A 23,198-nucleotide genomic window follows, 5' to 3' on the forward strand; every position below is an offset into this window, starting at 1 on the left:
CTCATCGGCCCGCTACCACGTTCCTCAAAGGGACACCAGTGGATCATCGTTTTTCACGACAAATTCACAAAATGGTCAGAAGTAAAAGCCTTGAGGACTGCAACGACGAGCGTGGTAGTCAACGCCCTAAAAGAATACATTTTAACAAGATATGGGGGAATAAAAACTTTGTTAACCGTTCAACGCATGATAAGCAACAAGATAAATCAGTACAATGGAACTACCACACCGATAATCAAAATGGACACCGAATACATCAGAAGAAAAGGGGGAAAACACCGGGACATACGCTAAGATCCGTTCACTATAAAAGGGTAGAAAACACCAACACACCGAAAACCAGAAAATATGAAGAATAGTGAACGCGAAATGAACAAAAATCAGGGATCATAACCGAAACAACCGGTCCAGTGGAAACGTAGATCACTGGCCACAAGAAGCAAATCAGAAACTACCCGTAACGAAAAAAATTTTTTACATTCAAACAGTACAAAGTGTACAAGGGGAAAAGAGATAATACAAATTAAATTCAGAATACCCTCAACTAGGCAAAAAGAAAAATTAACCTATAAATATATCAGTAAAACTAGTTTAACGGTTGAGGGGCTGCAGGCACGAATTCTGTTTTTATAGCTGTGACTTTTCCAGGTAAAAGTCTCCATTCCCGGGAGGAGGATGTAGCGAAGCGAGCACGAAGTACCCGCACCGACGAGATATGATGGAAAATTCCAGCCACGCAGCGAATGCATGATCCGCGCCTCCCTCCTGCCGACCGACACCCGCGGGCGGGTATATAACGCCCGCGGCCGCCGACTGCAGTCAGTCGTTCTGTGGGCACTGGGTCGGCTCGTGGGAACTCGGGCAGACGCCACCACAGAATAGACGCTGGAGGTGTTGGAGTACGCGGCAACCCGTTGCCCCGTAACCAGCTCCGCCGTCTCTCCCCTCGCGCGCGCGACACCCCCCCTCGGTCGTCCGTTGATTAGAGTCCCGCGACACGTTAGAGTTCCGCACCGCAAGAAGGGTGGTAGGTTCCGTACTGTAGCATTTCGGATCGCCGTGCCGATATACCCGCGTGTTCGATAATGAGTGTAAATAAAACTAGCCTGTAGCAAAATAGGTTAAGGTTGTAAATAAATAAGCACGTTAGATAGTAATCCGGGTTTTATTCCTCGAAACCCCCGTTCCCCGAAATCTCGATAGGGTAAATCCTAATCAATGTACGTGGCGGAGTAGCCGACGGACCATCGACTGCTTCACCACGTTACATACTCAATAGTAATAAGCTACTCGTAGGTATTTATCATTATTGACAAACAAAAATACTGGCCACGGTGATAAGGACCAAAAATTATCTTTGTCACGTTCTATAAAGAGCTTAAGTGCATTCAGCTATCTCGCTCTATCAGTAAGAGTCCCAATACAATAGTACACTTTCTACGGGTATTTGTTCTGGGGTGAAATCCTACAGAAACTGGGGTAAAACAAAAATCGTAAGTGGAAACACTGAATCTAAGTGACGTTTATGAAAACTGTCAATCACTTGTCAATTTTGTACTTGGCGTATTTCTATTGGCTTTTGAAATCTGAATTTTTATTGAAATATTAAGTTTTCTAAATAAACTAATAAGATTTGAATAGAAGATAGATAAAATGAAGTATAAATCGTTGTTAATTTTTACTATAATCCTTACTTTCTACAACAGCTATGCACAAAATCGTGCAAAAGGGGTACGTATTATTTACAAAACTACGCCGGCGAAATTTTTGAAAATATTGGCTAATTACGTTTGATTTGGTACAAAAAACCATGTTGGCCCAGTGCTTAGTTCTTAAATAGATACGTACAAGTTATCATGGTACCTAAATTGATGGTTATTTACCATTTACCAAGCGTGAAAAAAGCTGTAAGGTCTAGCTCTCCTATGAGAGATCCAAGGTTTTAGCTGATACCCGCGACTTCGTCTGCGTGGATTTAGTTATTAAAATCCTGTGGGATAAAATACAGCCTATGTCACTTTGGACTTCTGCATCCATTACATTGATCCGTTGCAGCGTGATTTAAGCTAAACTGACTAACAAACATATTTTCACATAGATTCACATTTCGCATAAAATGGGTCGTGATCACCTTAAGAACATTATGGAGAACTTTCAGGCATTCATGTTTCCTCACGATGTTTTCCTTCAGTATTGTGTATGTGATATTTAATTGCTTAAAACCCACATAACTTTGAAAAGTTACAAGCTCCAGTTGAGCCCCGAATCTTCCTGAATAGGAGACTGAAGTTAACCACTAGGCTATGATAAGTAATTTAATTATGCATATTAACTGACTGATATTGAAGCTTTTATTTAAAAAAAATGTCTTATTGCAGCTTGAAGAAAAAGTCCAGCAGTTGACTGACATGACCACTAAACAGGCAATAATACCGTTAAATCTGAATAAGTTCAAGGAGTTTGTCAGGTATTACTTTCCCTCAGTTATTGTAAGAAACAAAAATATTTATTTATTTATTTATTATTATAAGGTACGCCCACAGCATGCTCACAAAACACTTAATAATACAATAGTATAATAGTCTTATTCAGTGTGACACACCACTTACGGGCACACACAACTCATGCAGGTAACACAATGTAATATACATGACCGATCGCATAATATTAGTACATAATTGATTAATTTTATTGACACCATTGTCATATATTACAATATTTTTAAGTATGTATTACTCTGGCACTTCCACAGCTTGAACACTTGCTCATAGTAAGAGTAGCACTAGGATAACATTAAAATATTATGTTGCATGTAGCACAATCTTTTTTTATATATTTAAGTTAGCCCTTGACTGCAATCTCACCTGGTGGTAAGTGATGATTCAGTCTTAGATAGAAGTGGGCTAACCTGGAAGGGGTATGGCAGTATTTTCAAATCCATACCCCTTTGGTTTCTATATGGCATCAAACTGGAATGCGAAATCGCTTGGTGGCACATGCTCTGTCCAGGTTAACCCCCTTCCATCTTAGACTGCATCATCACTTACCACCGGGTGAGATTACAGTCAAAGGCTAACTTGTATCTCATTAAAAAAAAAACGGCCAAGTGCGAGTCAGACTAGCCCACTGGGGGTTCCAAACTCAGGTATTTTTCCAATATTTTGCATGATAAATCAAAAACATACATAAAAATAAATAATAATCTGTTTTAGGATATACAGGTAAAGCTCTTTCATATGATGCCCCATTTGGTATAGTTATCTTACTTTGAAAATTGAAACACATTTTAATTTTTTTTAAATGATGTAACCATTAATTTGCGGTTTTCAGATTTATTCCTGTACTTGTGCTATAAGACCTACCTACCTACCAAATTTCATGATTCTAGGTCAACGGGAAGTATGCTATAGGTTTCTTGACAGACATCGTGTCGTTCTGTCTAGACAGACAACAAAGTGATCTTATATGGGTTCCGTTTTTCCTTTTGAGGTACGGAACCCTAAAAACAACCACTACCTGCCTTGTGGGTTGCTGAATAAAAAAATTTCTCATTCAAATCTAAAAGGTTTTAAACGTTGCTTTTCCAGATCACCTCCAAGGGACTATTCGTTTGTGGTGATGTTCACAGCAATGGCCCCATCACGACGGTGTGCTATTTGCCAGCATGTTTATGACGAGTATTTGATTGTAGCAAACTCCTTCCGATTCTCTCCCTCTCATAATAATAAGCTGTTCTTCGGGATGGTTGACTTTGATGAGGGATCAGATATATTCCAGATGGTAAATATAGTTTTTCTTTAAATAGGGATGTTGTCTATGTCAAAAATAGATTATTGTAAAATCCACGTCTTTTGTTAGTTTTAAGTGTAATAACCATTTTAAATTATTTATCGATTAAACTCAAAAAGCACGTCAACTCATTGTGACGTCACATGCCAGTATTTTATAGAAGCTCGCATACTTAGCGCGTGTTTTGACCTTTGATAAAAAGATACTGATTTGATTTATTGTCAAACACTGGGGTTTTCCTCATCATATACTCCTGTATGTTATCTTGTTGTACATCTGAATAAGCATGCAGTTTTAATTTGGGTAAAGACTACCTGTGGATACTAGCATAATTGAAATTTTAACATATCAATACGTTGTTAACTATAATCTATTATTCCTTAACCGACTTAAAAAGGGAACAAGTACCTAGCTTTACGTTGAAATCCGTAAGAGGCGCACTATATGGGGTCCATACGACCCTGTCACCGCGAACTGACTGAAATTATGATACAAATGAAAAACCAACTCCCCAAACATCTAAAGAGATGATCGTCAAAAATGGTTTCTGTGCTTTGTTTATCTTTTAAGTAAAACTAAAATAGATATAATATTTTAACATCCATACCCACCTATAGTATGCGACAGGTCGAGATGACAATCGGGATGGAGACGCCCCGCACACCCTCGGTGCTAACTCGGTGCGCAATAGCGCGGGTGGCGTGCGGGCTTGCGTCCCCCCGCTTCATGCCTCGATTGCCATCTCGAACTGTCGCGGACCATACCTATCTGGCTTTGAGTAATCTATACTAATATTATAAAGAGGAAACCTTTTGTATTTTTGTATGTTTGTATTGAATAGGCTCAAAAAGTACTGGACCGATTTCAAAATTTCTTTTACCATTACTTAGAGGGATTCTTCCGAATCCGTATAGGCTATATTTTATCCCGGAAAATAGATAGGATTTTTCGTAGTAGTGTCCACCCGTGCGAAGCCGGGGCGGGTCGCTAGTGATTATATAAAATGATTTGTATAATTTCAGCTCCGTCTAAACACAGCCCCAGTGATCATGCACTTCCCAGCTAAGGGTAAGCCCAAACCAGCTGACTCCATGGACTTTGAGCGGGCGGGCATACACGCTGAGGCCATCGCCAAGTGGATACAGGACAGGACTGACGTTCAGGTACTTTTAACGTAACTTTTAAAAGATGGAAAAATAGCCAGAATCTGAGTACACTTGAACCCACGCAGTCCCTACCTGTAGAGTTGAGTTATGCTAAGCCAGAAGCTCGCGAAGGGAGCCTTAAATGAAGTGAGACTACGAGGCCGAGCGGAGCAATGGGCGGAGGTCGTGAGCGAACCGGTGACATCCGTAGCAAAAAAACGCAGGCCGAATAGGTGAAGCTGAATGAAGGTGCAATGGAGCGAGTCAATCAACATATTAAAGTTAATTTGATAAATATCATCATTGATTAATATTCTGATTTTAACTCGTTAAAATCAGTTGTAACAAAGGCTCGGCTTTTTAAAATTCAAAAATCGATCTTTTTATATGTATAGGTGTTCCGCCCTCTGAACTACTCAAGAACAGTGGCGTTTTACTAGTGGGCGATTTCCTTTATCTATGACGCAACAACCTCGAGTTCTCTACAACAAGCAGATGTGGGCAGTTGTGGCTGTGTTCTTCTGCTTTCTTCCATTATGTCTGATTGACTGATCAGTGATCTTTTTCAGTGTCGTAATCATCAGAAAACTGCTCCTTTAATCACATAGTTTCCAGCTCTTTTCTTGGATAATAATGCAGTTGGCTTACAAATTCTTCCACATACATGATCACAACTAGAGACTCATGTTAAAAATCAAAAAAATTGATTTTGACCCATTGTTCCCACAGGTAAGGGTGTTCCGCCCACCGAACTACTCTGGAGCAGTGGCGTTTTCCATGCTCTTCATACTAGTGGGCGGTTTCCTCTACCTGCGACGCAACAACCTCGAGTTCCTCTACAACAAGCAGATGTGGGCAGTCGCCGCCGTATTCTTCTGCTTCGCGATGGTGTCTGGACAGATGTGGAACCAGATCCGCGGGCCACCTTTCTTCCATAGGAGCAAGAATGGCCCGGTTTATATCAATGGAGGATCACATGGACAGTTTGTGTTGGAGAGCTATATTGTTGCTATATTGAGTATCCTTTTGAAAAATGCTTATTGAAGCTACGTTTTTATTAATAGAAGTAGCCATACTTAAAGTGCTAACAGACGACCAAACCGAACCACGAACTGAACCACGACGCGGTTCGCCGTCGTACCAATAATGTACGGCGTTCCGTGCGCCACACGATCGAACTGGTACGACGGCGAACCGCGTCGTGGTTCAGTTCGTGGTTCGGTTCGGTCGTCTGTTAGCACTATTAATGGGGGAAAAATGTTGGATTAAGAGAAACTATACATAGCACATTCTGACTAGTAAGTTTCCATACAACAATCTCAAAGATTGTCCCAAAGTCAGTTTTTATCCATACTATTATAAATGCGAAAGTGTGTCTGTCACCTTTACACAGCCCAACAGTTTAACCGATTCTGACGAAATTTGGTACAGGGTTAGCTTATGTCCCTGGGACGGACATAGGCTCCTTTTATCACGGAAAATCAAAGAGTTCCCACGGGATTCCTAAAGACCCATCCGCTTAACCGATTTATATGTTTAGTACTGAGGTAGCTTGCGTCCCTGTTATTGACATAGGGAACTTTTTATCCCAGAAAATCGAACAGTTCCCACGGGATTTTTGAAAACCTAAATCTACGCGGACGAAGTCGCAGGCATCCTCTAGTTTGTTAACCTGGTAATATTGCAAAATTCTGATTTCTCCCCCAATATACTTATCTGCTATCCCCAAAATATTGAAGAAACTATAGAATAGAATAGAATTATTTATTTGCATAATGTGTGTATAAAAGATGATGATATGATTACAAGGTTCGACACATTAGCCGTAGTGGCGTACAAATATTGTGTTAGTTATATCTACTTACATGCGGTTCGTTAAATTAAAATATAAAAAAAAAAACAAATCAGGCATTGAAATGAAAAAAAATAATTAAAACGTACAATGCAAAAAAAACCAAATAAGAATAAAAAAATAAAGAATATATAATACTAAAACCAAACCAAAAAAATAATAGAATAGAATAGAATAGAATAGAATAGATTTTTATTCAAATAAACTTTTACAAGTGCTTTTGAATCGTCAAATAATTTACCACTGGTTCGGAATGCCGTTCCTACCGAGAAGAACCAGCAAGAAACTCGGCGGTTGCTCTTTTCAATTGTGCAATTTACAATAATATTCTATACTATACAAGCAATTGCAGACCCGCGCATTGCTGGAGCGAGTCAAATCCATGCTTTTTTATCATTTACATAATCTTCGATTGTGTAATATGCTTTTGCCAGGAGCATACTTTTAATGGATTTTTTAAACTTTGGTAAAGGCAAGTCTAATATTGACTGTGGAATTTTATTATAAAATATTACACTCATTCCCACAAATGACTTTCCCACTTTTCTGAGGCGGAGCGTAGGAGTTGCGAGCTTATTACGATTTCTAGTTGGCCTGTCATGGAAATCACCGATTTTTTTGTAGCTGAGGATGTTTTGTCGTACAAAAATTATATTATTGTAAATGTATTGAGAAGCTACTGTAAGAATACCTATTTCCTTAAATTTCTCTCGTAGGGAATCGCGCGGTTTTAAATTATAAATTGCGCGTATTGCCCTTTTTTGTAAAACGAAAATTTTTCCAATATCTGCCGCTTTACCCCATAGCAAGATTCCGTAAGACATAATACTGTGAAAATAGGCAAAATATACAATTTTTGCAGTTTCCACGTCAGTTATCTGTCGAATCTTTCTAACAGCGTAAGCAGCAGAGCTGAGTTTGCCAGCAAGTGTTGATATATGGGCGTTCCATTGAAGCTTTGCATCTAAAGTTATCCCCAGGAACACGGTGGTCTCCTCTACTTTCAACATATCATTATTTATCATTAATTTTATGTTATTTGTCGTCTTGGTATTGGGCAGTGCGAATTCGACACACTTGGTTTTCTTTGCATTTAAAAGCAAATTGTTAACAGTAAACCAGTGAGTGACCTGCGATATGGCTCTATTTACATCGTCATAATTATTCTCATTTCTATCTAATTTAAAAATCAAAGACGTATCATCAGCAAATAGTACAATATCGCAAGTATTTTGGACAAAATATGGTAGATCGTTTATATATACCAAGAACATGAAGGGACCTAGGATAGAGCCTTGAGGAACACCCATTAATGAGGCTGATCCGGATGACTTCACATCATTTACACATACTGTTTGTATACGATCACTGAGATAAGACGCAATAAGACTAAGCGCAGTGTCTTTGACTCCATAATAGCTCAATTTAGCTAAGAGAGTCTCGTGCTCAACGCAGTCGAATGCTTTAGACAAATCACAGAAAATTCCAACGGCATTCTGTGAGTTCTCCCACGCATCGAATATATGCTTTAAAAGCATTGCGCCCGCATCGATTGTTGATCGTCCTTTAGTAAAACCATACTGCTCCGAGTGAAGTAATTTATTCAAGTTAAAGTGCAAGAGCAGTTGGTTGAGCATAATTTTTTCAAATATCTTGCTAAAAGTCGGCAAAATCGAAATTGGCCTGTAATTATTTGGGTCACTTTTACTGCCCGATTTGAAAAGAGGAATCAATTTACTGTATTTCATAAGATCTGGAAAGGATCCTGACTCTACGGACTTATTAAAAATTAGAGCAAGATATGGAGCAACAATATCAATAATATTGCTGATTACTTTTACTGATATCCCCCATAAGTCTCCTGTTTTTTTGTACTGTAAAGATTTGAATACCTTAATAATATCATGTGGGGTAATTTGTTCAAACTTAAATAGTACACTGCACTCAGAAACATTGCCCCTAAGAAGATTATAGGCTTCTGTTGGCGACGAGTTAAGGGAACTAGTAGTGGTAACTGGGATGTTTCGGAAAAAGTCCTCAAATGTCTTTGCAATTTCTATGTCAGAGTCAGTAATGTGATTGTTAATTTTAAGTTCCAATTTATTATTATTTTCCATTTTATGTTTCCCAGTTTCATCTGTGATGATTTCCCAAGCTGCTTTTATTTTATTATCTGAATTAATAATTTTTCGTTTTATGTGAATTGACTTAGCTTGTATGCAAACATTTCTAAATAATTTTGAATAATTTCTTACATATTGAACAAAGGCTGGAGTAAAATTATATTGCTTTTCTGCATACAAGTCAAACAGCTTATTCCTACTTTTATAAATGCCAACAGTAGCCCACTCACTAAATTTAAGATTTTTAAACAATCTTTTTTCTATGATTTTAAAAATAGAATTAAATTGGGAATTTATTAAGTTAAAAAAGCATTATACAGTTCATCCGGACCACCCTGTGTAAGGTCAAGTGAAGGTAAGGTGAATAAAATATTATGTTTGAATTGCTTTACTTTTTTAGTAGTGACTGGCCTATACTTTACTACTTTTATTGTATTTAGTTGACAGCTGGGAACAGATATCATTTGTCCACAGTGGTCGGATCTAAGATTGGTGATAATGGATTTTTTAATAATTTTACAATCACCAAAAATGTTATCAATACAAGTAGCTGAAGTTGCAGTTACACGTGTGGGCTCAACAAAAATGTTTTCTAAATTAAAACTTTTAAATAAGTTAAGTAATCTATCTGTAAAGGAGGTGTGAAGTAAAATATCAATATTAAAGTCTCCACAAATCAATAATTTTTTTGATGACCTACATATCCGCCTCAGTGCCTCCTCCATGACGTCCTCAAACAGAGAAAAGTCACCTGAAGGAGGTCGGTATGCGCAAACTATAATATATCGCTCCAGCTCAACACAGGACAGCTCAATAGTGCGTTCGACCGAAAGATTAAGAATGTCTTTTCGTTCCTTGTAATTAATGTTGTTGCGGGTTATTATCATAGATCCTCCGCGAATAGCCTTCTTTCTTGTGAACGCACTTGACAATGAATAATTTCCAAGATTGACAATTAATTGATAACTATTGAGCCAATGCTCAGTAAGGCATAGAATATCAATATCTAATTTTTTTATAAAAAGTTCAATTTCATATTCTTTTCCAGACAAGCCCTGTATATTTTGGTGTACAAGATTAATAATACAGTGCTTGTCTGTTGTATCACTACTTAGTTTTAAATTTTGGCTATCTTTGCCGGTGAGGCTCTGTATGTTTTGATGCACAGTATTCATTTTACAGAGCTCCTCCGTTGTCTTACTATCTAGTTTAAACAAGCAATAGGGTCCCTAATAGTACATAAACTATTGCTTGAGTCAATAATAGAAATATTAGTACTAGAAGTACTCGAGTCAATACAAAGAATATTAGTACTAGAAGTACAGTTTGTAAAAGTGTCAAAAGACTTAGTTACAACACTTGTAACTGGCTCCTTTAAATTATATGCTAATAGTGACGCTATCCTTGTCTTACATTTTCTCGGAAGATACATACTATCACCGATCAATTGAAACTTAGAAGTAAACTTATTTGTATCAAAGTAAAATAAAGTGTCACTATGACAGTTTGTCAAGTTATACAGTTTTAAGTTCAATCTGTATATATAATTGTTTTGTTTTTTACTTAGTGTGCTAGAGTAAGGAAAAGCACACATAATAAATTTACAGTTCGTCTTGGAATGTAATTCCAGTAATTTTCCAAAACATTTTGATATGTCATAATTTTTGACCCTTAAACCGTCCCCAAACAATATAATAATGTTTGTGTTGCTGTCCAAATTTTCTTCCTTTAAACTATCAATTAAGTAGTCCAAACTAGCCCCCGGTGAACATCTATTAATCACTGAGTGTTGAACATGGTAGCTCAAAAGGGATCCAAACTCACTACCTAACTTATCCGATATGATTATAGTTTGTCTCTTAGGTTTCAAAGAAAGATTTGCATCCAAAGATGAAGGCATTTCTACATTACTTGGTGTACATTGCCCCGGACTAGTATCCAAATTGTCCGTAAGCAATATACTATTACTATGATTGTCAACCATAGCCACACCTTGAGTACATTGACATTTACTTGTTAATGACTCAAAACGAGCCATGTTGTGTGCACCTAGGGCCAACAACTCGTCAGCCACCAGTATTTGATCATGGATCTGTTTTTGTGACTGCTCATACTTATCAGAAATATATTTTAAAGAATCATTCAAATTTGAAATTTTCTCATTTAGGCATTGAACATTCAAGTCATATGTTTCTTGAATGTCTCTTATAGTTGAACAATAAGATTTAAGTTTGTTTAACAGATGTGAACGTTCCTTACGCAATGCTATGTTTTTAGTATGGGCGTTTTGCAATTTTATCAAATTTTTGGTTTTTTTAATTATTCTGCTAATTTTAATATATTTTTTCAATTTTTTATGGCTATATAGATCTAAATTAGAATTTTTAAGTGGCTTATTACTGCTTGGGGAAGGGCTGTCACAAGTCAAATCAATAGTCAACACCGGTGGTGTAGAGGATGAAGCAAGCAGTTCATCATACAAACTGTAGGTAGCTCGAGTTTCATAAGTTTGTATTTGAGACTGAAGGTCCTCAATTGTTATTTGAGCTCTGCTCAATTCATCCTCCAATGTAGAAATCTTTTTAAGAGCGTCCTCATATGTTTGAATGCACTCATTGAAAGAGCCAACAGCATTCTGAAGTTGGTCCCGTTCGTCGAGTACTAGAGTATGAACTTTGTTCAAGTCAGCTAGTTCAGCCTTTAATTGAGTGTTCTTGGCAATAATGGCTCTTAACTCAACTTCACTGTCCTCTTGTTCCTTCAACAACTGTTCATTTAGCTGTTTGAGTGACTTTAGTTCCCGGAGGGCATTTCTTAGTTTCTCTTGCTCCTCTATTACTGCGGCTCTCCTGGTTGTGGGTGCCATTGTGTATGTAAATTCCTGAAACACACCAAATAATATGTGTGAGTGAAGGAAAACAGAAATAAAAGTTTACAGATATGAGACAAAAAGGTCTTAGAAAACAGAGAAAAAAGGACAAAGATTCACAGACTTAGAGAGATAACATTATATGAATAATTTGGTGTGTCTATACCAACACTAGCTGCACCAAAAGATTATACCATAATAAGGTGTGCACTTTGTACCTATTTATTTTTAAAGGTTATTATTTAGCTATGGACTTAGTATTTATTATGTGTTGTGTAATGTTAGTATTGTCTGAGGCAGTATTCGTTATTCTCCAACTATACTTCCACTGTTTGTCAAGTAAGTGGAGAAAGGTTGTTGCCTAGTGTGAGGAGGGACGAGACTCGATATTATCGAGAAAATGAAGAGTTGCGTGTAAGTATTGTGTAATGTTAGTGTTGTCTGAGGCAGTATTCGTTATTCTCTCACTATACTTCCACTATTTGTCAAGTAAGTGGAGAAGGTTTTGCCTAATGTGAGAAGGGGCGTAGCTCGATGTTGTCGAGTAAATGAGAGAGTTGTGAGTGTAGTACCTAACCTAATTATGTAAAACAACATTCAAATACATAAAACATAGAATAAATTAGGCACTAAAAGCAATACTCCCCGGGTTAAAGAAGTTAGTTTTCAAACACTTCGCAGCCGCCCTCCGTTCTCGAGTCCTTGTTCTGGTTGTATCGCTTATTTACAGTGACATGTCACGATTTATTACAATATTTAATTATTAATAACAGTTTCACACTAGTTTTTCACATGTTTCTATATAAATTTACTTAAAATTTAATTAAATATAAGGAACAGCTGATTTTGCGACATGTCAGCTTGACGGTTGCGTTCCGTTTTTTTCTTATATATTATATATATTATATTATATAAAGAATATATAATAGTATTGACACGATTTTTTTCAGTTTTCTCCTTAACCCATTTTGATCAGATTGCGCAGTAGTAGTAGGCATGATACTGATGATTGAGGCAGCCGGCGGAGTGAAAGGGACGGACTCACAGCGGCCTCAGGAGGGAAAGAGACGGCGGTTCCAGTCCGTGGTCGGATTGGTGCTTGTTTGCGTGTTCTTCTCTTTACTCTTGTCTGTGTTTAGAGCTAAAACACAGGGGTATCCTTATAGGTAAGATATCACTTTTTTACCCAACTGCACTAGTCCTTATTATCATGATTAACAATCGCCGGCCCACTACTGAGCACTGGTCTCTAAGAATGAGGACTTAGACCATAGTCTGCGACGCTGGCCTAGAGCAGATTAGCAGACTCCGAATCACCTCTGTCTGAATCACCATTTCATCAGTCTTACAAATCCCACAATTACTGACAGTCAAAAAGTGTACAGTGGCACCTATCCATACCTTTAATATTATAAGTGCGAAAGTGTGTCTGTCTGTCTGCTAGATTTTCACGGCCCAACAGTTTAATCAATTTTGATGAAATTCGGTACAGAGTACTTTTGGGGAAGGACATAGGCTACTTTTTATCCCGGAAATTCAAAGAGTTCCCACGGGATTCTTAAAAGCCCATCTGTTACCAATTATTTATATGGGTACACTAGCGACCCGCCCCGGCTTCGCACGGGTGGACACTACCACGAAAAATCCTATCTATTTGCCGGGATAAAATATAGCCTATACGGATTCGGAAGAATCCCTCTAAGTAATGGTAAAATAAATTTTGAAATCGGTCCAGTAGTTTTTGAGCCTATTCAATACAAACATACAAAAATACAAAGGTTTCCTCTTTATAATATTAGTATATTATAGGGCCCCGTAGGTACAGGTGCTGACCTTGATAGCCTACGAGGGTGTCAGCGGGCGTAGTAGGTCGCGGGGCGAGAGGGGACTGAGATGCGCTCGAGCGTGTCCGCTGGAGCGCGTCAGTCAGTCGGAAGCCGGGAGCTTACGGATGTATACGCGTGCCACGCCTAGTCGTTCCGCCGTTTTTCCTGTGCTCTGGTTTTAAGTGATTATACATACTCGTTATCTCACCCGACTCTTTCCTTTATTACAAACCCACACCGCCACACTGGCTGCCCAACGTGATTCAGGGTTTTAAGGGTTTCATAAACGGTCATTCGCGTCTTTCCGTTAACGGTTTTTGTGAACAATGCCGCGAAAAAGGGTTAGTTTGCGTGATACCCAAGACGGAGAGCCAAGCAACGTTACGATGTCAGCCGAGCATTTTTCTACGTTAATGACGTCGCTCCAAAAACAGAATGCCGACATGTGTGAGCGGTTGATACGCGAAGTACGTTCATCAACCCCCCTGGCGGGGGGAGCTTCATCGCCTGTACAAGCTGGGAACAATGGAAACTTTTCTAAGTGTTCATCGCGGTACAGCGGCGCGTCAAATGAATGCGTGGAAGGCTTCATAGACGCTATACAAGTGTATAAGAGTTGCCTACAAATAACGGATGACAACGCTGTGAAAGGGCTGTCTATGCTCTTATCGGACAAGGCTGCGTTGTGGTGGCAAGGCGTAAGGAAGTCAGTTGCGGACTGGGATGATGCGATTCTTCGCTTGCAATCTGCATTCGGCGCCCGTCGGCCACCGTTTGTTATCTACAGGGAGTTATTTGCTCTTGCACAAAAAGATGAAAACACAGATATTTTCATATCAAAAGTTCGATCACTGTTTGCAAAGCTTCCGGAGGAGGATTTATGTGAACGTGTGGAGTTGGACATGACTTATTCCTTACTAGACCGCAGAATCAGGAAAAGATTAGATCGCGACGAAATCAAGTCTTTTGATGACCTATTGCGTAAAGCGCGGTCCATCGAAGACTCGCTAAAAGAAAGCGAGCTTGTCCCAAGCAAAGGGTCTCAGGAATTAAAAAGTAAGAAAACTCCCACTACAGTTCCTTCGTCCAGCACGCCTGTGCCAGCGGCTAACGTTCAGCGAGGCGATTACAGCAAAACAGCTGATACAACGGCGGGTTCGCCGGCGAAGGAGTCGACGACCTCAAGGCCGCGAACGCGTGTGTTTTGCGTTTATTGTAAAAGCAATAAGCATGATAAAAGTGAGTGCTTTCGGTTAAATAACAAAAACAAATCCAGTGATGCGTTAAATAATAAAAGTGAATTAAAATGCTACGGTTGTGGTGCACATAACGTTATGAAAGCGAACTGTAAAAACTGTAACACCCAAACATTTTATTCGGTAAAGTCAATCGATAAGCGATCGCGCTCCGTAATATCGCCGCGAGCCGGCAGCAACGAAGGAGGCGTGGCCGGTCGAGACGGGGCGTTCGCGCAAGTTGAAGTGGCGGGCCCCGGCCGGAATTTTGGCGCTAAGCGCGCGTCGGGACATTGCGTGACGTCAGCGCACCTACCAACCGGTTCTATGGAGCGAGTTAACCCGTCGCGCGGTGACGGAAAATTGTGCCCAAACGTAATTGACTTTTGTTGCGATTCTGGTTTGTGTTCCAATGACAATTCAAATTGTTCTTGTGTAAATAGTAATTCTAGTTTTGTAAACCTTAATGATAACTATTTTAAGGATTATGTTTCGCAGTCAAACGTGACTACAAAAGATTGTTTTAACGTTACGAATGGTTATTTTAATGATACTTGTCTTAATAATTGTAATGTTGTAAATAATAATTGTGTAAATAATGTGTCTTATGGACCTAGCCGTCGTCCTGTATTAAATATAAGTATATTGCAAAGGTGTGGCACTGCGTTGGTCGATTCTGCCGCGAAAAGCTGTATAGCAGGGCACACTCTACACTCCCTCTTACGCGAAGTTGGACACCCGTTAAAGGCCTCAACACAGATTGTTAGGTTGGCGGACGGTGTTAGTAGGGAGATGAATGTACTTACGACGGAGTTAGGGGTGACACTACACAATAGAACTAAAATAGTTCCGTTTTTGATTTTTCCGGATTCTAATAATAACGAAAGTTTATTAGGTATTAATTTTTTAACCTTGTTTAACCTTGTTTTCGATTTTGGTAACCGGAAGTGGCACTTTGCAGACAATAGTTCGCAAAAGTTCGACATGCAGTTCGAAACAGTGTCACATCTATCTTCGTGTGCTTCGCTTGACGTACTGCGGGACGACGAGGCGACTTCGCTTTCCGCGGAGCAAAGAGAGATTCTTGCGCGTCTCCTCGTGGAGAATGAGGACATCTTCGAGCCAGGGGGGACGCCAACTCCTTTTGCTGAGCACGTTATTGATACCGGCGATCATCTTCCCATCGCTGTTCCGCCTTACAGGTTAACACCGGCCAAAAAGGACGTAATGCGGACTGAGCTTGACAAGATGCTGGCGGACGGTATCATCGAAGAATGTGAATCAGCTTGGATGTCTCCAGCGCTGTTGGTGCCTAAAGCGAATGGCAAGGTAAGGTTTTGTGTGGACTATAGGAAGCTCAATGCGGTCACGAAGACCGATGTTTATCCAATGCCCTTGATAGACGAGCTAGTCCAATCAACAAAAAAAAATTGCTTCATGACTAGTTTAGATATGCGCAGTGGATTTTGGCAGGTTAGCGTACGCGAGCAAGACAGAGACAAAACTGCCTTCGCGACGCCGTTCGGAACATTTCGTTTTAACAGGATGCCTTTCGGACTGAAGAACGCGCCGTCGACCTTTCAGCGGTTGATCGATAGGCTCCGTTCTGGTGCGTCGTTGAAGAATGTTACGTTGTTAGCCTACCAAGATGATTTACTTGTCATATCGGAAGGAAGCTTTGAAAATCATATCTCGGATTTACGCGTGGTTTTTGAAAGGCTACGTTTGTTTAAGTTGCGCGCTAATAGAGATAAGTGTGTCTTTGCACGTGACGAGGTCAAATACCTTGGTCATGTCATTACTCAGGATGGTATATCTCCCGACAAGGACAAGGTTCGTGCAGTCTTAGAGATGAAGGCACCGTCGTCTTTGCGACATCTTCGCACTTTTATACAAACGTGTTCTTGGTTTCGAAAGTTCATACCAAACTTTTCAGGTCTTGCAGAACCTCTGACGCGTTTAACGAAAAAGAACCAGCCGTGGGTATGGGGCCCAGACCAAGCTCGCGCGTTTGAAGAGCTAAAGAATCGTCTTTCGTCTGCCCCCATTCTCATTCAGGCAGATTATAGTAAACCTTTCGTATTAAGAACCGATGCTAGCGCCTACGCCATAGGTGCAGTGTTGCTTCAAGGCGAAGGTAAGGATGAGCGACCGATAGAGTATGCCAGCCGGCTACTTATACCGGCGGAACGCAACTACAGTACGACGGAGCGTGAGGCTCTTGCCGTCGTTTGGGCAGTAGAACGTTTTAGAGGGTACATCGAGGGTCACGAGATCATAGTAGGCAGTGACCATCAACCACTCAAATGGTTGCTCACACTGAAGTCGCCGTCGGGTAGGTTGGTTCGATGGGCACTAAAACTGCAAGCCTTTAATATTCAGTTCCAGTACACACCTGGAAAAGCCAACGTAGTTGCTGATACACTCAGTCGTCCAACCTGTGAAGAGGGAGACAAGGATAAGTGTGTTGTTTGTTCCGTCATCATTGACTTACCTGCTCGCAGTCCGGATGAACTCAGGCGCGCGCAGTTGGAGGACCTGGAACTTAAAAAAATTATTAATGAGTTGGAGGATACTTCTGATCCGCAGGCAATAGGCGTTAAACGTTGGTCTGAAAGAGGATATTTTATTCAGCAAGGCGTTCTTTACAGATACAACCCTGACGTGGAAAGTGAAGAGCCTCAACTCGTAGTTCCTGCTTCTTTACGTTTGGAAATTGTAAAAGAGTGTCATGACACGGCCTTGGCCGGTCATCATGGAGTGGATAGGACTTACCATAGAATCGCTCAACGGTTTTATTTTCCAGGAATGCGCAGGATCATCGCTGATTATGTCAAGTCATGTGTCACCTGCCAAAGATACAAACCTTCTAATGAAAAGCCGCAGGGACTTCTTCAAACACCCGTGCTTAACCAGCGAGGTGAAGTCTTGGCGATAGATTTGTTTGGCCCCTTGCCTAAAGGCGAGTCCGGTGAAAGGTGGATCCTCTTAGTGGAGGACACCGCAACTCGTTGGGTAGAAATTTATGCACTTAAGGATGCTACAGCGGAGGTCTGCGCTCGGACTCTGATAGAGGAGTACTTTCTGCGCCAAGGTTTACCGCGGAGGATCGTCTCGGACAACGGTGTGCAATTTATCTCGGCTGTTATGCAGCAATGCATGTACATCTTAGGGATTCGCCAAGATCTGGTTCCTTTGTATCATCCATCCGCTAATCCGGCCGAACGCAAGAACAGAGATCTCAAATTTCAGATTTCCCGACTCGTTGACACGAATCACTCGTCTTGGCCAAGTCATCTTCCAGCGATAAGGTTCGCGATGAATACTGCGGTTTGCCAGACTACTGGGGTTACTCCAGCGTATCTCACTTATGCTAGAGAGCTGCGTTCTCCAGTCGATGTACATAATGATATCAGGTCTGTTCTTAACAAGGACAATTTTGTTCCTCAGATCACACCTTATTTGAAGAATTTCATAAATACTTTTATTGCTGTTAGGGAACGGGTAGAGACCCAACAGGATCGGCGAAAGGAGTTGGCCGATTGTTCCCGAAGTACTGGCGAAGTTTACGAGGTTGGTGATAAAGTTCTTTTAAAGTCACACGTGCTCAGCAACGCCGCGAAAAATGTTACCGCTAAGTTTATTCCCAAAAGAGATGGCCCATACGTGGTCAAAGAACGAGTTAGCCCTACAGCTTATATTGTTGCTAACTTAGACGCTGCTAATGAGGTTATAGGTAAATTCCATGTCTCGGAGCTCACGAGATTTCATAGCCGGGATTGTTCGCCTCCTCGTCCTCTACTTCCTAAGCGTCAAAGAGGGCGTCCTCGCAAGCATGTTTGCCCTGTTTGTTCGGTTGCTTGTGAGCGAGCCCATGAGCGAGGGCGTTTTTCATGGCCTCGAGGGGGGATATAGGGCCCCGTAGGTACAGGTGCTGACCTTGATAGCCTACGAGGGTGTCAGCGGGCGTAGTAGGTCGCGGGGCGAGAGGGGACTGAGATGCGCTCGAGCGTGTCCGCTGGAGCGCGTCAGTCAGTCGGAAGCCGGGAGCTTACGGATGTATACGCGTGCCACGCCTAGTCGTTCCGCCGTTTTTCCTGTGCTCTGGTTTTAAGTGATTATACATACTCGTTATCTCACCCGACTCTTTCCTTTATTACAAACCCACACCGCCACAATATATAGTTATTTTTATAGTACTTTATAGTATTAGTATAGTATAGGTAACTAGCTTGCAACACGGAAACTGACATAGGCAACTTTTTATCCCGGAAAATCAAAGAGTTCCCACAGGATTTTTAAAAAACCACCCGGACTTCATCTAGTTTTGAATTTGATTTGACTTGACTTCAGACACCTTTTGAGACTATTTTGAAGAACTCAGGCATGCAGGTTTTATAACTCCGAAAAGTTAGAGGTACGTGCGCGGCATCGAACCCCCGGTGGACTGGAAGGCCGAGTTTCATGAGGGGTCGGCCGTTATATTAGTTTCATTATCATCATCATCATTGTCAACCGATAGACATCCATTGCTGCATCCCTTGTAAGAACTTCCACAAGGATTTGCCGACAGATTCATTTTAGTTGAAGTGAAAGGGATGTAGAAGGAAAAGGGAAACAAAAATAATGTATCTTTTTCTTTTTCAGTTTCCTATTCAAGTGAGGAGCCCTACACAATATTAAATGTATAGTTGTTGCGTGTGCAATTTATAAGTGTGATGTATTTTATTAATAAAAATTCCACTATTTAAAATAATATGATTTATTTCTCATTTTCTGTAAATAAAGGTATTATTATTACATTAATTTATTTTTGTTTTTATTTAACTATATCCTAGAATAATAAATTAATAATTTAACTTAGCCTCTTTAATTGAGCCTCAATAGAAAAATATGTTACCCTATATAATTTTATAGCCCTTTGCTTAAATTATTATTATTAACAACCACCAAACACTGAAACCCATTACTTATATAATTTAAATGCACTTTTGATTTTACTGTTTGTTATTGTAGATTTTTGTTAACAATTACCTACTAATCAATTAATTAGGTACCTATACTAAAAACGATAGGTACCTACATACCACAGACTTGATGGATACCACCTTTTTCCAAAGGTGACTTGATACTTCTTAAAACTATTTGTCACTATCACCATAGTATGAATTAAATTCAATATATTTTAGGTATAAATGCAGTTCTATCCTTAGGATAGTCTTTAAATGTGTTTTTGTACCATTCATGCGCGTGTAACGAAGTTTGTACCTGAAACAAAAAGTAAGGTAAGTGTCAAATGTGAGCTGTGTCATGCTGAAGTGAACAAATTAACTTATTGTGCTACATTTTGAGAACCTATGTTGAGAACGCACTCGACATAATATTTGGTCTCAACTGTCAAGTCAAAAAAAAGGGGGACGAGGGGGGGGACTTGCCCTGATGCACTCCGTGCGTCTCGATTACAACTTTGCTAATTGCAACAATCAATTTGATATACTGTGTTTCAATAAGACAATAACTGCATTCAAACTCATGAAACAATGACAAACAAAAATAATACAATTTTGCACCTTAACTTAGTAACTTAAGATTCATTTTACAACAACACATACATATTACAATAATGTAAATAAGGGTGCTCACCTGATTACAAATCACCCATAAGAATATACAAAAGAAGGTCCTTGTAGGTATTAAAATCAGCAACATCACATACATAATAACCTCACATAGCCTGTGAGGACTTGAAACATAGTTGAACAATCTACCGTAGGGTATACTATGCTTTTCAGTGATCACTCTACCAGATTTCTTGTCTCTGCGCAAGTTTGCAAAGATTATGTTGCTTTTATATTGCTCGTACCATGCCCAGAGGAAAATGAGTGTGACTGGTATTGATAGGGTAAGGGTTTTTGTGTCACTCCATAGCATTTTTTCTCGGTTTTGGGTGCCTGTAAATAAATTGTATTATCTGCATTAACAAATGAATCAGTATTGAAATGATAGAGAAAATGTTAATGATATACATATTTACAGGTAGGTGCTACATAGGTAATTTAAATCACTCAACCATAAATTCAATTCCTTCTACATAGTTCTAAAGTATGCTCAAAAATTATTCCGGGTTTCTAATGATAAAATTTTATATTTCTAGAGTAAGGGTTTGTGTAGTCTGATACACTCTGTTTAGTTAATGTTTTTACTAATAAAACCTATCATTTTGTATTTTATCAGCTATCACAAACATTAAAACTGCATACTTAATGCTAGATTATCTATGTTATGGTTTTAACAGAGGAAAGTAAATCTAAAAAATCAGCTTAATCTCAATTTGATACTTAACAAGTTTATGCAGCTATTTTACGAACTTCAAAGGTTTTAGGTAAGTGTTTTTCTTATAATGTGTACTTGTATTATAAATGCAGAAGTGTGATTATTTGTTTTGCCCATTAATCACACCACAACAGACAAACAGAGAAACAGATTTTTTGTATGGAAAAAGTTAACAATGAGTGACAGACTACGTTTCATCCCAGAAAATTAAAGTTCCCATAACAATTTTTAAAAACCCAAGTCCATATGGACAAAGTAGCAAGCATCAGTTATACTACAGTATTTTTCTTACCACAAAACAAAGGTGCCTGACCGATAGCAGCTACCACCACAGCAAAGTAATGCACAAGGCCGGCTACATAATGACTCAGGTTCATTTTGCTGGACTGAGCAAACACTTGCAAATAGTAGGTCTCGTAGCATCTTCGTACACACTGGACGGTTAACAGTGTGAGAGCTAGTATAGCTGCTGTTGCAGACACTGGAAATTAAGTGAAGAGAAAAAATAAGAACAATATAATAAAACAATAAAATATAAGTTAACATTACAGAAGTAGAAATCTTTAAATAAGTCATAACATAAGTTTATATTTTTAAATATACAAAGGTAGTTAACGATTTCTATAAAAACTACTAAGTATTACTTACTTATTTAATGTTTAAAGCAGTACTTTTCTTTAAGCAGTTACCTATTTTAGTCATTGTGTGTGTCTAAAAGATTTGAAAAAAGTACTTAAGTTTATTATTTACCTGTTGGCTCATCCTGTTCTAAGAATAATTTTAAGAATATCACAACATATCTGTGAACACTCAATTCAAAACAATACACCAATAAAGCGTATAACAAAGTAACTGCACTGAAAACCGATGAAAATGCATAGAAATGTCTATAGAGAGCTTTAGGCACTTCGATAATTTGTAAATAATTGGCACCGGACCCTTGGTAGGCGAAACAACCGTATTTGAACCCTTTTATTATAAACGCCGGTACGTGTTTCTCGTAATTCTTTATCACAAATCCAGTAAATGCAACTGTGAGAGCTAAACTTAGGAAACCTAGATCTAATATGTTCAACATTTTTGAACATTAAACTTTTGTCGGATAAACTGTAAATACGTTAGATCTAAGCTGAATAACGCTTGAAAGTGGCACATAACTGTATAGTAATTTATTCTTAGACTTTCGTTTCGTTCCCATGTTCCCATTTTGAGCACAGCAATTACAATTTACAATCACATTAGTGTTGCCAGTGGCAGATAGTCAATTGTAACACGAGACATCTCAAAATGTAACATTTTCACGAGAAAAGTAACATTTCCTTATTTTTCGTGGAAAATAAAAGTAATAAGGTACACAGGTTAATATGGCACTTTATTATACAAAAATTTAAACAGTTTTCTTGTCCCATTAGTTAAGCTTAAAAAGAATCGTAATAATAATTGTTGATTGAATAAATTGACTGCTGATCCTGAAAAAGAAAAACAAATCAATATGTAAAATAATAATATACCAACGGATCTAAAAATGTCTTTGAATAGCTATAACTTATTTTGTTAGGTAATCAATTTATAATACAAGTGTAAATTAAAAATTTATATCACCCCGACAAGTGAAAGTTACATTAACTAGAAAAGAGCTGATAACTTTCAAACGGCTGAACCGATTTTTTTTGATTATAGCTAAGAACACTCTCCATCAAGCCACCTTTCAAACAAAAAAACTAAATTAAAATCGGTTCATTAGTTTGAGAGCTACGATGCCATAGACAGATACACAGATACACACGTCAAACTTATAACACCCCTCTTTTAGGATCGGGGGTTAAAAAGATTAAAATCGTCTTATATCGGGCGATCTGGCAACACAGGACTGTTTGAGTTTGAGAGGCTACGCACTAGATGGACTTTGTCTGTGTAGCGTTTCATGGCGCGCGTGTGGTGCCTTTTTGGAGCGTTTTTTTTTTTTTTGTTTAAAGTGGCTGGTTTTTGTGTTTCACTGGCGTTTTTGGTGCTAGAACCATGCTGG

The 23,198-nt window shown here is 39.1% G+C and overlaps 2 protein-coding genes across 3 annotated transcripts; one reads left to right on the forward strand and one right to left on the reverse strand.

The window, feature by feature from the left end:
• Window positions 1-1,520: 1,520 nt before the first annotated feature.
• On the forward strand, window positions 1,521-19,645 carry LOC123865887 (tumor suppressor candidate 3). The gene is made up of 7 exons (XM_045907088.1): window positions 1,521-1,731; window positions 2,379-2,467; window positions 3,588-3,780; window positions 4,812-4,952; window positions 5,664-5,952; window positions 12,755-12,944; window positions 19,487-19,645. The coding sequence occupies exons 1-7, from the start codon at window positions 1,654-1,656 to the stop codon at window positions 19,500-19,502; spliced, it is 996 nt and encodes a 331-aa protein (XP_045763044.1). The 5' UTR covers window positions 1,521-1,653; the 3' UTR covers window positions 19,503-19,645.
• On the reverse strand, window positions 6,564-22,406 carry LOC123865888 (polyprenol reductase). Of its 2 annotated transcripts, XM_045907090.1 has the most exons (6): window positions 21,923-22,406; window positions 21,465-21,653; window positions 20,483-20,790; window positions 20,012-20,107; window positions 8,406-8,412; window positions 6,564-6,584 (listed from the first exon to the last, which is right to left on the reverse strand). In XM_045907090.1, the coding sequence occupies exons 1-4, from the start codon at window positions 22,248-22,250 to the stop codon at window positions 20,015-20,017; spliced, it is 918 nt and encodes a 305-aa protein (XP_045763046.1). In that variant the 5' UTR covers window positions 22,251-22,406; the 3' UTR covers window positions 6,564-6,584; window positions 8,406-8,412; window positions 20,012-20,014. The 2 variants fall into 2 exon arrangements, with proteins under 2 accessions (XP_045763046.1, XP_045763045.1); XM_045907089.1 differs by lacking the exons at window positions 6,564-6,584; window positions 8,406-8,412 and having other exon boundaries at window positions 19,963-20,107.
• Between the last annotated feature and the right edge of the window lie 792 nt (window positions 22,407-23,198).

This window comes from Maniola jurtina, chromosome 6 (genome assembly GCF_905333055.1).
Source record: "Maniola jurtina chromosome 6, ilManJurt1.1, whole genome shotgun sequence".
NCBI classification, from domain to species: domain Eukaryota; kingdom Metazoa; phylum Arthropoda; class Insecta; order Lepidoptera; family Nymphalidae; genus Maniola; species Maniola jurtina.